The sequence below is a fragment of the Eublepharis macularius genome, chromosome 11 (genome assembly GCF_028583425.1).
Source record: "Eublepharis macularius isolate TG4126 chromosome 11, MPM_Emac_v1.0, whole genome shotgun sequence".
NCBI lineage: Eukaryota > Metazoa > Chordata > Lepidosauria > Squamata > Eublepharidae > Eublepharis > Eublepharis macularius.
The window spans coordinates 70,639,300-70,653,289 of NC_072800.1; the positions used below are offsets into that span (position 1 = coordinate 70,639,300).

Below are 13,990 nucleotides of genomic sequence, written 5' to 3' on the forward strand. Positions count from 1 at the left end.
GTTCTCTTTGTCAGATGCATCAGGTGCTTCTGGACTTAAAGGTGCTACTGGACTCTTTTCTATTTTGCTACTACAGACTAACACGGCTAACTCCTCTGGATCTATTGTCATACAAAGTATCCATGCCAACAACTGTTGAATGCAGAGGGAGTGTTTCTATACTACTACATTGCCACTTGCATAGATCAGCCAGAACTTGGAGATGTAAATGACCATGCTGTTAGGCCACATTCAAGGGGTCCAACTAACTTTATTACAGAACAGAGTAACACCGTGCTGCATGTAGAGTTTAAACGGGCCATGTGTGTGTAGACTTCCAAGAAGACAGTTGCACAAAGTGGTCATGTAATGCAATTTGTTGGTACCAGGTCTGGAAACTGTTTCTTGCCCCTAATACCTGCCTCTCACAGATGGGGCATGTTTGATCTATTGTCTTAAAATGATCACCGTACTCTTGTTTTGTATGTTTCATTAGAATTTCTACTTGGCAAACAAAGGGAAAAATGAAAGCAAGGAAATGAATGAGAAAAGCAAAGAAGCTTTGCTGGAGGTAAGCCAAATTTGGGTAATCCATTTGATTGAGTAGCATCATATCCTCGCACACACCATCACCATGTATGCTTGTCCTTCAACAGAAGCATTTCAGTTCTTCATTTGTCATGGTGCAAAAATAGGAAGTTCAGTGATGAGAGTTGTTCTGAAGCTCTTCAGTGGAGCCAAACAAGGTTCTGCAGCTTAGAACCAAATCCAGCACGGTTCTGGAAACCCCATGAGTGGTGCTCCTAGTGTTTTTCTTTGTATGTATGTGGGATCCCTATTCAGGCTGGGATTGTGGTGCTATGGGGTTAAATCTGCCCCCTCCACTGTCATCCAGCCCTGAAATGGCCCTGCAAATCTGGCAATATCCCTGTTGGGACATTCATGTATTAGTACAAGTACCTGTATGTTTGCCCCAACAGGGCAAGTTTGACATCAGGAAAGTGGAAGGAAGGCTTATACATCCATCTCTTCACATTACAGTCCTAGTCAGAATCCAGCTTCCATGTGCCTAGTTAAGTAAATAAAAAACTGCTGGGTGTGCTATTCACCAGACTCCCAGCATCACATCTTTGCCTAAAATAAAGATACTGAGAAGCTTCATCAAGAAGACTTTGGAAGGGCAGACTTGGAACTGATTCATAAGACCATGTAAATTCTTCCCTTTTTTCTTCATGAGGCTAAATGATTTTTGGAAAGGGAGCCCACACAGTGAAATCATGTTACCATATCCTGTAGAATGAGTATTTTCTAGGATGTGTTAACTTGCACTCTTATTCAAACAATTTATTAAAAGTTGTTGAATTTTTTTTCTCTCAGCAGAAAATGCCCCATTTTGGCCATTCTTTGATTTGTTTAAGGCAAACATATATTCAATTCTGATCCTATAGTGAATAGTCTTTCTCCTTTCCCCATGCTTCAGATGTGCTGTTTGTCTTTTGCAATTTAAATATGCCCATTTATCTAATTTAACATTCATTGTATGCCTCGTTTATTTTAAAAGCACAAACTTTTTCAAACATTTTAAAACTGCTGTGGGGAGTGGGGGAAGAATGGGAAGAACCATCACGGTATAGCCGCTAGCCAATCAGTGCTATGCCTGACTAGTTCCACTGCACAACTAATATTTCTTCAGCTGGATCCCAGAGTTGAATAAGTCCATCTGTTGTCCAGTACTGCAAGTATGCTTCCAGACATCAGTGACTGCTGTTTTTGAGCTTTATGTCTATGCTTGCCCCTATATTTGTTATCCAGTCTTCTCTGGAGACATGTTTTTTGCACAGTAGTCTGCTATTATGGAGAAGACCATTTATTTATTTATTTATTTATTTATTTATTTATTTATTTATTTATTTATTTATTTATTTATTTATTTATTTATTTATTTATTGGCCGCCTTTCTCACTGAAGGTGGATCACACAGTGTGAGATTAGTACAATTAGTATCAAGGACATTTCATAAACAATACCATAGGGTAAATAGATACAAGTTTAAAAGACATAGTATTAGCAAGAATCCAATACAGAGTATAAAAAATACTGAAGCAGAACATAATCAATTCTAGGACTAACATTAGACAACATGGAGTGCTGGTTGTACATAAGAGTACATATTTAAAGCATCAGATAATATGTAAGGCAATATAGTGATGAAGTCTATGGTCCCTAACTCATTAGTGAAGCATCTGAGACCCCATCCCTACAATACAGCCCTCCCATTTGAGTAAAAAGCCTTTTTGAATAGTTTGGTTTTGCATCGTCGACCGGTGTGCTGCTGTTGTTTCACGTGGCTGGTTGGGAGTACTCCTGTTTTTATATAACCCAATTCTTTCTCTACAGGAAAGCTTCTGTGGCACATCTGTCATTGTGCCAGAGCTTGAAGGAGTTCTTTATTTAAAAGAAGATGGAAAGAAGTCCTGGAAGAGGCGTTATTTTCTTCTCCGAGCTTCTGGAATTTATTATGTACCCAAAGGAAAGACCAAGGTCAGTCATGTCAAAGAAATCCTTTCAAGTAATAAAGCAATTCATGAAGGTGAAAGTGAAGAACCCCCGAGGTGACCATGTAAGAACTGCCTCCGGTGCACCTGAGAGGGGTCCCTCCATGGACTGCAACACTTGTGCAAATATCAGGATGCAGTTGCTGAACTCCTCAGGCCCACCCCCATTTTTGTTTTTGCAGTTAGATAAAAACAACATGGTATTTATTTGAAATCTAGACTTGAAAAGAAATAGAGCCCCCCAAAAGCTGCCATTGGCCTTTCACAGCAAAACAGCGCAGTTACTTTCCCTCTGGTTCCCGACGGGAAAGTATTTGGACAGTTTGCAAACAGTCTGGCTTTTGCAGAGCAAAAAAACGCAAATAGAAGAAACCTCACATTTTATATGAGCAGGCTAATGAGAAAGCTAGCACTTGGCTTCCATAGCCTGAACTAGGAACATTTCCCCTTGCCCTTTCTACAAATTCTTTGTGGAAGTGCTCTGCAGTCCTTCAGGAGGGATGCCAAACATTTTCTGCTCAAGATTGGTATTTACCTAGATAATGCAGTACAGCTTTTCAGAGGAGCCTTTTACAAAAGGAAGTGTTGAGGCAGAACAATTCAAGTTGATAGCCCATAAGGCTGATCTTGACATTTGAGGCTGTAGTCTAGGATTGCTGCTGTGCAGCTTCCATTCACTTCAATGGGATGAGTAAGCATATTTCCCGAAAATGAATGCTAGCAGAGATGCCAGTTATTTATCCACAAGTATAAACAAGCGTAGCCAAATCCATATGAAAATCCCCTTTTCTTTATGCCAGAGTATCTATTCTTCACTATCAAATGCTCATTCAAAGCCAAGAAATGCTAATAATAACAACTGCACTTATATGCCGCTCTTCTAATAATAACATTCGGCTTATTATAATAATAATTGATTTATATACCGCCCTTCAAGACAACTTAATGCCCACTCAGAGCGGTTTACAAAGTACCCACAACAAACACCCTGTGAGGTGGGTAGGGCTGAGAGAGCTCCTAGAAGCTGTGACTGACCCAAGGTCACCCAGCTGGCTTCAAGTGGAGGAGTGGGGAATTAAACCTGGTTCTCCAGATTAGAGTCCTGCGCTCTTAAACACTACACCAAACTGGCTCAAGAGGTAAACAAATTCTGTCTGTCTGTGTGTCTCCTCTCTCACTTTTGCATGCGTGTGCTGACACACACATGTATGTTCACATGCTCTGCAAAAATGCTATTTAAGTAGCTTTCTTAGAGAATTTTGCACAATTCTGCTTATGTCCGCTGTGGGGAGGGGCAAGGAACTGTATTCCCAACCCACTGAAATTCTAGTTTGCTCAACTTTTTCTGACTTCACTTCTTGGTTTGCTCCAGAGTTGACAATAGCAGTACAGCAACACCACTGTCTTTTTTTTTAAAAAATATTCTGGCCACCACTTACAGCAGCAGCAGATAACTAAGGCTGCAAGCAGGAGATCTTCTGCCATAGCTGAAGGTCCTGGCAGTCCTAACTGCTTGTTATATGCAAAAACATTAGAGAACCCTGCATTATTTGTTTTCTTTTGAAAAATGATTCTTGGTGTTTTGGGTGAGTGAGCTGCTGCAGCACAGTGGTTAAGTGGTTCGGCTGCAAATCAGCACTCTACTGGTTCAAATCCCACTACTGCCATGAGCTTAGTAGGTGGCCTTGGGTAAGCCACTCCTCTCAGCCGCAGCCTCAGCCCCCAAGCTATCTTGTAGGGATAATAACACTAGCTTGTTCACTGCTCTGGGTGAGGCACTAGAAGAGTGGTATATAAGTGCAGTTATTATTGTTAGGAAGGGAGGTTAATTAACTTGTTTCTTTCCCATTACTTCTCAACTTCAAATCTACTCCCAAATGTTTGTTCATCCTGCAGCATTTCAAAGCCATGTACAGTAGCTAAGATAGTCAAGATGTAAATTCCCTCTTCTGCACTTGATTGCAGAAATGCCTTTTATGAAACTAAAATTAGTATTGCAGATTTTTACCAGATGGAGTTGGAGAAAATCACTCCTGCCCACTGCCACATGGGTTTATAAATTTAGTAATAGTCATCTGAAAGTGACACGAGGCTACCATTCTGTGGGCCATTTGCATGCTAAAACTGGTACCATGGCTACCCTTATGACATCTGGGCACCTCTTTGAATAAATAGGCAGCCATGTGCTTCAAGCCGATTATAATTATGCCTGGGAAGCCCTTTCTTGTTAGGGTGTTTCTAGGTGTGATTGTAATAGGCCAAAAACCACAGGCAGTCTGTTCACAAAAGCTGGCAGCCACATGCAGAGGTTCTTTGTGTTTGTGGCTGCATTCACACCTATACTGTCGACCAAATATAAATAGTTGACCTAAGTGTTAACAGCAGAGTCAGGGTGCAGAGCGGACATCCAATTTGTGGATTTGTAAGCATTTTTTAAAATAAAAACACTCCCCTGCCATGCCTACAAATCCAATTTTGTTGCTCTTTGCCCACCAACCCTCCTCCCAGTAGGGGTGACATGCGTTCTTTTTGCAAAATCCAAAACAACTCCCCCCCACCCCAATCCACAATATTTTACCTACCTACATTTGTATTTAAAAACTGGTTTTGGTCTCCTTTTATCATGTTGCACCATTAAATATTCCAATATATATATTCCAATATAGCCTGTCATTTCTTTTGAGCCCTTTAACTTATATCCTCCCAGGAATCATAAAAACTCTCCCAAGAAGAGAAAACAAAACACTTCTTTCCAAAACTAAATGTCCCCTGATTGGGCCAGGTCCCTTGGTCATGAGTGGCATTTACAGAGGACTCCTTAGAAGCACCCCCTATCCTGCCATCTTAGTTTGAAAAAGTCTCTTCCACCAGTCTGCTTCTATGTCCACATTAGGCTTCTGGTCCAGCCTGTGTATAAATGCATTTGGTTTAGGCTTCCCTATATGCCCTGCCTAGAAATGGAAAATTTCAAACTCTGCCTGTGTTCTGGCAGGTTTTACTTCCTTCCTTATTGTTCTAATATTGTCTACTATCAAGGAAATAATGGGTCACTGCTACTTATTACCTCTTCTTTCCAGAAACCCAGAGGCATGATGGCTAATCTGTATGAAATTATGGGCATGTGAAAAGCTTGTCACTTGTTACGGGGGCCACATAAGTCCCATGTCTTTAGAGCAGGACTCCCCAACCTTACTGAACCTACGGGCAATTCTGGAATGTTGAGAACTGGTTGCGGGCACCACGACAAAATGGCTGCCATGGGTGGGTGAGACTGTTAAGAAAATGGCTGCTGTGGCAACTAAGTCCTATCATCAAAGATACAAATGTTCCACAGAATGTTAGGTGGTTCCAAGCTAAGCATCCACCTTGATAGAGACATCTGCTTCCTCTTTTGAGTGCTCACTATAAACAAAGACATTGCCTTCTGCGCTTTTAAAAAAGCACCTACTACTCCAGTGGTGGAGGAAAGCCAGGACTGGCTGTTTGCTTTAGGGAAGAGATGCTTTGGGGAGGAAGCAAGTGGGTACCATCAAACACATTGATGGACGCCATGTTGGGGATCACTGCTTTAGAGTATCATTAACCTGTTTGCTAACTCCTTCACATGCAGTATGTGCCTCCAGCCTAGATGGGGAGCTATATGCATGCAAGGAGACCAGAGTTCAGAAGATGTGGGGCCCCATGGAATCTGCATGGTTACGGGCTTTTAGATTGTCTCACATGTTGTCTCCAAGATGGGGCTAGATTTTTCCTAGTCAAGTGGGGCACAAGATTAGGGGTTTCGTAAAGTTGTCAGCCAACACAAATAGGTGGAGCCTAATGTACTGCCAATATAGCACACAGTCTACTTTCTGGCTCCAAACAGCTTTAAACTTCTTTCAGCCATGTACCTTGTCTGATAACACATTTGTGTCTCTAATTAGGAAAACCTTCAGTATAGCAGATGACATGGCAGCCTTCAGCTTTTCTTGTCAGAGAGTAGGCGATGCCTTAGTTCTTCCTAAAGCGGGAGAAATATATGCTATTATTGCAGAAAGTCCAGCGAGATAACAGTCTCTCTCTTACCAGGCATCATCATAGCTCTATTGAGAATCTATTTGTCGATATGCAAAAAACTGAAAAAGAGAGAGTAGCTAATTAAATAAAATCAAGCATCGACATCACATGTATAGACCAATATGTATATTAGTTTGTTTTAAAGCAAGGGGATACTAAACTGCAATTGCATTTCCATTAAGAAGCACAGTGTCAGTGTCTGGATACGTCAAATGCTTCACCACATAACCTTAACTCAGGAAATGGGAACATCAGTAAGAAAAAACAGTGTTGCCATAGCAACACATTAAGAACAACTAATGGTTATTTCACAGCAGTCACCAAAAGACGACTTGAAGTGAGAGCAAAATGGCGCTTTTTGAAGACGCCTGGAGCAGATTTGCTGCTCAGATTTGCAGTTGTGTTCAAATGGGCACAAGCACCCTTCAGCCTAACTTGAGAAAAAATTCTCCTTTTGGAAAGATACTTAAATCTCTTTAATTCCCCCCCACAAAAGAGAAAATTATCTGTTGTTTTCTGCACCTGTTTTCATAAGCTTAGGAAGGCTGGATGTAGACTTTCCATCCAGGTGAAGGAGTCTTTGATGCAAAGAGCCTTCCACTGGTGGAACCACACCTCTTCTGATGGCAGTTGGCTCCTTGCATTAGAGGAAGGCACAGTGCAGACTTTGGATCCAACGTAACAATGATTATGTTGCCACGTACCCAGAAAGGGGAAAACAAATGGATCTCCACTCCTTGAAAGACCCTCTCAAAATCCCATTGCTGGGCTTCACACCTTCTCCACCTGCATTGTCTTCTGTTGTGAATCCTTCTGACCATGGGCTCTCTGCCCCATCTTTCTCTCAATTACACACAAGTGCCAGCCATAGTTGTTGTTATTCCTAGGATTCCCATATCTCAGGACCCGTAAAGCCTCTTTGCATCACATAATCCTTGCTCACTGTTTCTGCTAGGCATTAGACACATCCGGTGCAAAGCCCCCCACCCTCCCCATCTGTGGGGAGGGTGGGGTATAAACCGAATTAAATAAATAAATACAGGGCTTTTTTTCAGCGGGAACATGGTGGAACGGAGTTCCGGCACCTCTTGAAAATACTCAGCAATAGTGCATGAAAATAATATTATTTCAAAGAATCCTGTATGTTTCTTCCTCATTTCCCTCTTGAGAGTTCCGCCACCTCTTTTCCCAGAAAAAAACACTCTGAATAAATAAAGTGTTTACCTTTTTAGTGCTTTAAACAGCCTGAGATCAAATACCTCCTCCCATACGAACCTGTCTGTGCATGAAGATCTTTACCTGCTCTGTGTGCCCTCGTCTAAATTCAAATGGGTAGCCATAACTTTTTTGGGGGGGGTAACATCCGGCCTACGAAGAATTCTGAAGAACCTGAAAGCTTTCACACTACTGTGTGTCATTTGGTTGGTCCTGATAAAGGTTATTTATCTATACTGTGTTCTTGCCACAAGAAGCAAGGGGTTTAATGTGGTAGCGCTTCTCCTATGGTATTCTCTTCTTGTGGGAATTTGTATAGTGCTTTCTTTTTCTTTCTTTCTTTCTTTCTTTCTTTCTTTCTTTCTTTCTTTCTTTCTTTCTTTCTTTCTTTCTTTCTTTCTTTCTTTCTTTCTTTCTTTCTTTCTTTCTTTCTTTCTTTCTTTCTCACTCTCTCTGTTTAGTCATTCATTGTGGGTATTTCTGCCCTCTTAGACACAGGGCTTTTTTTCAGCAGGAACGTGGTGGAACAGAGTTCCAGGACCTCTTGAAAATGGTCACATGGCTGGTGGCCCCGCCCCCTGATCTCCAGACAGAGGGCAATCTAAACTCCCCTCTGTCTGGAGATCAGGGGGCGGGGCCACCAGCCATGTGACCATTTTCTCCGAGGGCAACCCACTGAGTTCCACCACCTCTTTTCCCGGAAAAAAAGCCAAAGACACATAGTAATGGTTTAGCTCCCTCGCCCACTGGGATAACTAGAACCTTTGAATAGCTTTTAAGAAAAGACAGACATTTTCTTTTTCTTGCCTTTAACTGCTGCTTTTGTTATTCTCATGTTTTACTGGGTTATACTCCTGCGTTGTTGCTGTTTTGTCACACTGCTTCTGTTCTATGGTTGTCTTGCTGTGTGTTGAAGATTTTACCATGCATTTTGTATTTTTAAGTTTACATAAACTGTCTCAAGAATTCTAAGAGTGGAATATAAATTCTAAGTATATAAATATAATTTTTTAAAAAAAGAATTCTAAGAACCTGTGAAAAATATTTTAAATAAATGCCGCTCCCAGAACATCCTTTTGGCCTGACACCTCACTATTCCGGCCTCAGTTTCTTCTTCAATCGAGGGCACACCCTGGATTCTCAGAGAGCGACCTGAAATATCAATGAATCCATTAGCTCACTGCGGCCTGGGCACTCGGTCAACCCTATTTTCAATTGTGTTGAAAAGGCACTAAAAGACCATATTTACTAAAGTATGTGGTACTGGGGAGGTAAGGAAGATGGAGGTAAAAGGGTTTCTTATGCAATTTTTTTTGCAACTTCTTATTGTTTCAAGTTTTGCAAAATTTTTACAAAAGCCTCAAATTTGCCATTCTCATTATCAATGAAAATCAGCATCAGAATAATGTAATGTGACTGTTTCCTGCCATTGATTAATTCACATTCCTAATGTTTAATGTTATGTTTGTCTTTAATCTTCTAGACGTCTCGGGATTTGGCTTGCTTCATACAGTTTGAGAATGTAAATGTATATTATGGTGTTCAGTTTAAAGTGAAATATAAGGCACCCACAGATTACTGCTTCGTCTTAAAGGTATGTACAGGAGGCTGTGCTGCTGTTAGAAACATGGAACGGCGTTTCTAGGGTTGTTGGGGGTAAAATATTTGAAAAGCTAAGACAACAGGTCTTGCTAATTATTAGCAGATACAGAACTTATTTGCATGACAAATGCTACCTTTAATTGATTATGTTTTAAATAAGCAACTCATTTTGAAGACTAGACAGTCTTCCACAGTTGTCCATCAGAAAGTCCAATCCACAATCTCTGCTAGTGTCAGAACACAGAACCAAAATCCTTTGATAGGTAGCACATTTGAATCTTCCAAGGAAGGCTGACAACCTACAAACAGAAGTCCATGCATCAAAATACTTCTTTCCCCACAATCCAGTTCCCTTTATGCCACCAGTTTCAAAACATCTAGTGCAGAATCCTCAGAAGGCCGTGCAAAAGAAACAGGAGTTCGGATTGCAGATACCAGTGCCTTGTTTTCAGCATGCATGTTTTTAGCAGGAGCCATAAACGTTTAAAAATCCTTTAAAATTATTCTGAGGTTTCCACTAAAGAGCATTGCATTCCAGTCCTAAACAGATTTAGTTGGAATGAAGTCCAATTGAATGAAAGCTCAAATATGTATGTTTTGCTTTTTGCTAGCCAGGCAACTTGCTATGTGCAATCCTTCTTTAGACAGTCTGCCTGCTAAAGCCAAGGAGATTGCATCTTGTCAAGAGGAGGAGACAGATTCAGAATTATTTACTGATGCTGAATGCACGCTGCAAAGATTCTGGAATATTGCATTCTTTTGTAGAGATTCAGAAAAACTGGCATAGCCTCAGATTTTAAAAAATACATATTCTTCACTGTTGACAGTAGCAAAGTAATCTATATGTAAATTGGCTCGCTTAGTCAGTCTGTTGTGTCTCGGATAGCAAGAGAATTTAATTATGCTTTATTGGTGCAGGTTTTGCTTGAGTAACCTGAAAGTAATGGTGCATAATGTGGAATTAATCTAGGGTGGAAGAATTGGTGCCCTGGGAACAAAGTGACACAATAGCATCATCATACACTATTTCCATTCCTCAGTACACCTGCCTTTGTGGCTTATCCAGCTGGGTTTTCCTAATAACCTTTAATATGCCTTTCAGATATCAGATAATGTTCCAAATAATTGTGTTGCCATATTATTTTAACGGTGGCATTAGCCTTCCAGGCTAATGCTACTGTTAAGGCGTTAGCCTTTGAAGGCATTAGACTTTGTACATGAGACCTGTATGCTTATTTTATTTATTTTTACTTTATTTACTTTTACTTTATTCATTTATGTAATTTATAATCTACCTTTCTCACTGAGATTCAAGGTGGATTACACAGTGTAGGTCAATATAATCAACAGCTGGGGCCTTCAATATGCTATACAGTAGGGTATGGATTGCTGAAGTTTTAAGGAAGCATAAATCCAAATGCAGAGATGAAACATTGCTAAAACAAAATATAATTACTTTGATGTGAAATATTAAAATATATATGCAGCCTCTCTAGAGACTGCACAAGCTGGCCAACAAAGTAAAAACAATACAATCATAAAAACAAGAATATAAGGATAATCAGTATTAAAATAGTAAATAAATGATACTCTCTATTAAAACAAGCCACAAGGCCTGGGTTATAAAACAACATGTAGCTATCAACATGATCTCCATAAAACAGTCGTCAAGCTTAGGAGGTTTAGGGTGGGGACATGGGAGGGGTGCAGTGTCCTGTGCACCAGTATATCACTTGCATAGAAAACCTGGAAGTGACATAGCAGCACATACAGTGTTGGCAGTTTTTTTTCCTCCCTTGTTTGGAGGGGTGGTGGGCAAAGAAGGCTGTCTGCGGGAGGCCTCCTTGCCATAGTGGGAGGCCTCGCAGCACTGCTCAGGATAGCCTAGTTGATACAGTGTTTGCAGTTTCCCATGAGATAAATTGGAAAGTGCATAAAACTGAAACCGAGCATTTGTCTTTTCTTGTCCTCTGTCCCTTTTCTTGTCAATCTGAGATACCTGATCAGTGATAGTGACTGTAAGCAGTCAAACTGAAAGAGATGCAGTTTTTCACATAATAAAACTCTTAGGCCTCAAGTCCACACGACTTCACGCTCAGTATTTATTTGTAACTTGGACAATAGTTCGTGTGCTTCTGTCTTGTAATGTAAGCAACAAAATGGGAATAGCTGCACCTGCTGAAGCTTTCTCTTCTACAGAAGTCTGGAAACTTAATTCTAAACCCAGAAACGAAATCCCATTTGTTTCAATCTGATTTACTTTCAGGTAATCATATTTATTAGGATTGCAACCTTCTTTAAGAAACTATCCCATGCTGACTTTGACAAATTTAGTAAGAACGCTGGACAGAGAAGACAAGAGGAGGGGATATGCAAAAATGTGCCAAAAATCCATATGGCTTTTTTTTTTAAGGAAAAGCTGCTTTGGGGAGGAGCAGATAATGAAGAAGTGGCAGAAGGAGCAGTGGCTTAACCCTTTCGCTTTCTTCTGTTGTTCTACACCAAACTGCATCCTCTCCCTGCAATTTGCTTCCTCTTTCCATGGGGTTCCAAATGCATGTTTTCTTAGATCTTTTGCCAAGCAAAACAGCCCTTTTGTAGATCCACTCAAAGGAAGAAAAAAATAAGGCTTGCAATGACTGCTTTGCAGCAGGAAGCTAGCTCTGTGGGGGTTTGTACTCCCATACTGAAAAGTACACTGCTTCAGATAACTAATTAAGATTTTTAAGAGAGAGACTCATGAAAGAGTGGGAAAATGAGTCATGTGTGCAGTTGGGGGCCAGCACACCTTAAGGACCACCTACTCCCGTACTATGATCACTATGATCGTCTTCTGAGTTTAAGCCAATGGTAACCCAAGAGAGGGCCTCCTTGGCCAGGGGGAAGAAATCGTGAAACTCCGTCCCCAGGAGAATTTTTCTGTCTCTTTCCATCACTGTCTTCCACCAATGGCAAAGACTTTTTTGTTTCATTTGGTATTCCTTTAATGAGTTCTCCATCCTGCCCTATGTTTTATTTGCTTTTTTAAACACATTTTATAATGTTCTGTTTTGAATTGTTGTTAGCCACCTTAGTGGCCCTGCTTGGCCCAAAAGATGAGATATAATTTTTTTTTTAAATCATTTTTTTTTTGCTTGGTCTGTTAGCTGCCCATAATCTGTAGTTGCCTCTGACCTCTCCCCATCAACCCCTCGAGACCTCTGTGCTTGCCAGAGAACTTGGGGAAGGAGGAGATGCTGTTATATCATGTTGAGCTTTGCAGTCAGCAGAACACAAGCTCTTTCGGCTTTGCAGGCCGTGAGGTAGGGTTGCCAACCTTCAGATGCTGGCTGGAGATCTCCAGGAATTACGATCTACAGTCAGTTCCCCTGGAGGAAGGTGGATTCTATGGCATTATGCCCAGCTCTGTTTTCTCCCCTCCCCAAGCCACACAGTCCCTAGGCTTCACCCCAAAAATCTCCAGGAATTCCCTAATCCAGAGCCGGCAACCCTAGGCTACTTTTCCTCTGTTGCAGCCCCTTCCCCTTCTTGAATTGCTTTCTTCTAGTCCAGCTTTCTGTTGACAACCGTGCCCGGCCTAGTGCTTACTAGAAGCTCTCAAGTAGGCCACAGGGATAACATGTTCCCTTGTTACTTATCCCTTTCATTTGATATCCAGAGGTCTTATGCCTGCGAAAGGTCTGTTCCGTTAAGCTCTTATTGGAGGAGCTGTAGTGGAGCAGGTAGGAAGTGATTTGGGTCTGAGAGACTCAAAGCCCTGGGTCTCTTAGTGCTTAGTGGGGGTGGCGGTAGAGATGCTCGTACTACCCCTCCCCTGCTGGTGTTCTTGTTGGTTTGTTGAAGTTTCCTTTGCTATTCAATAGCTCTTCCTGACCCAGTCACTTTCCTTGCCTTGCTATTGGAGATCTTAGGACTGGAGGTAGCGAGGGTGGGCGCTTAAACCTGATACCGCATGCATATGATAAACTGCTGTTAAAAGCTAGGTGAATATGCCCCCCCCCCCACACACACAATACAGCATAGCAAAGCCTACGAGGCGTTTTTAAAAAGTGTTGCAAAATGACATTGGCGTGGGATAGTGTAGTTGGAGCTTGCAATGGAAACAGTATTCAGCCTAAGCTTAGGGGCTAAGATGACTGTTCGGTGGGAGCTTCAGAGTTGTTCAAGAACTCTTCCCTCCCCTCTGCATCAAGCTGTTCTGTCTGGAGTGAAACCCTGCAATTTAGAACTGCTGTAAGAAGGAATGGGCTTAGTCATCAGAGAACTGCAAGTCTTGATTGTAACGACTCTTATTGTGTAGCAGTAATACTTTTAGAGGCGTCCATTGTTTTTATATTTTCAGGGGGAGGGGTGGAGGAAGGTTTCTGAAGCCATTGATTTGGTGGAAAATATATCAAAGCTAGCCTAAAACTCTGGGCTAGCATTTGCACTGAAATGCAGCAGTTTAAGAATGACTTGGTGGCACGGTTCATTTATAGTTTACATATAGCAAGAGACCATATATATCCGCTTGCTCCAAGCCACAATTTGTGGCTACATCTGGACAAACCATGGTTTGTTCTCTTCGCTCCAAACCACATTGG

General features: G+C 41.3%; 1 protein-coding gene across 1 annotated transcript in view; it reads left to right on the plus strand.

Moving 5' to 3' along the window:
• The window catches only part of APBB1IP (amyloid beta precursor protein binding family B member 1 interacting protein), a 66,794-nt gene that overhangs the window by 41,370 nt on the left and 11,434 nt on the right, over nt 1-13,990 (plus strand). The window contains exons 8-10 of the mRNA XM_054992145.1: nt 476-550; nt 2,377-2,520; nt 9,289-9,399. Of these exons, the coding sequence (XP_054848120.1) occupies nt 476-550; nt 2,377-2,520; nt 9,289-9,399 (330 nt within the window). The remainder of the gene's footprint in view (nt 1-475; nt 551-2,376; nt 2,521-9,288; nt 9,400-13,990) is intronic.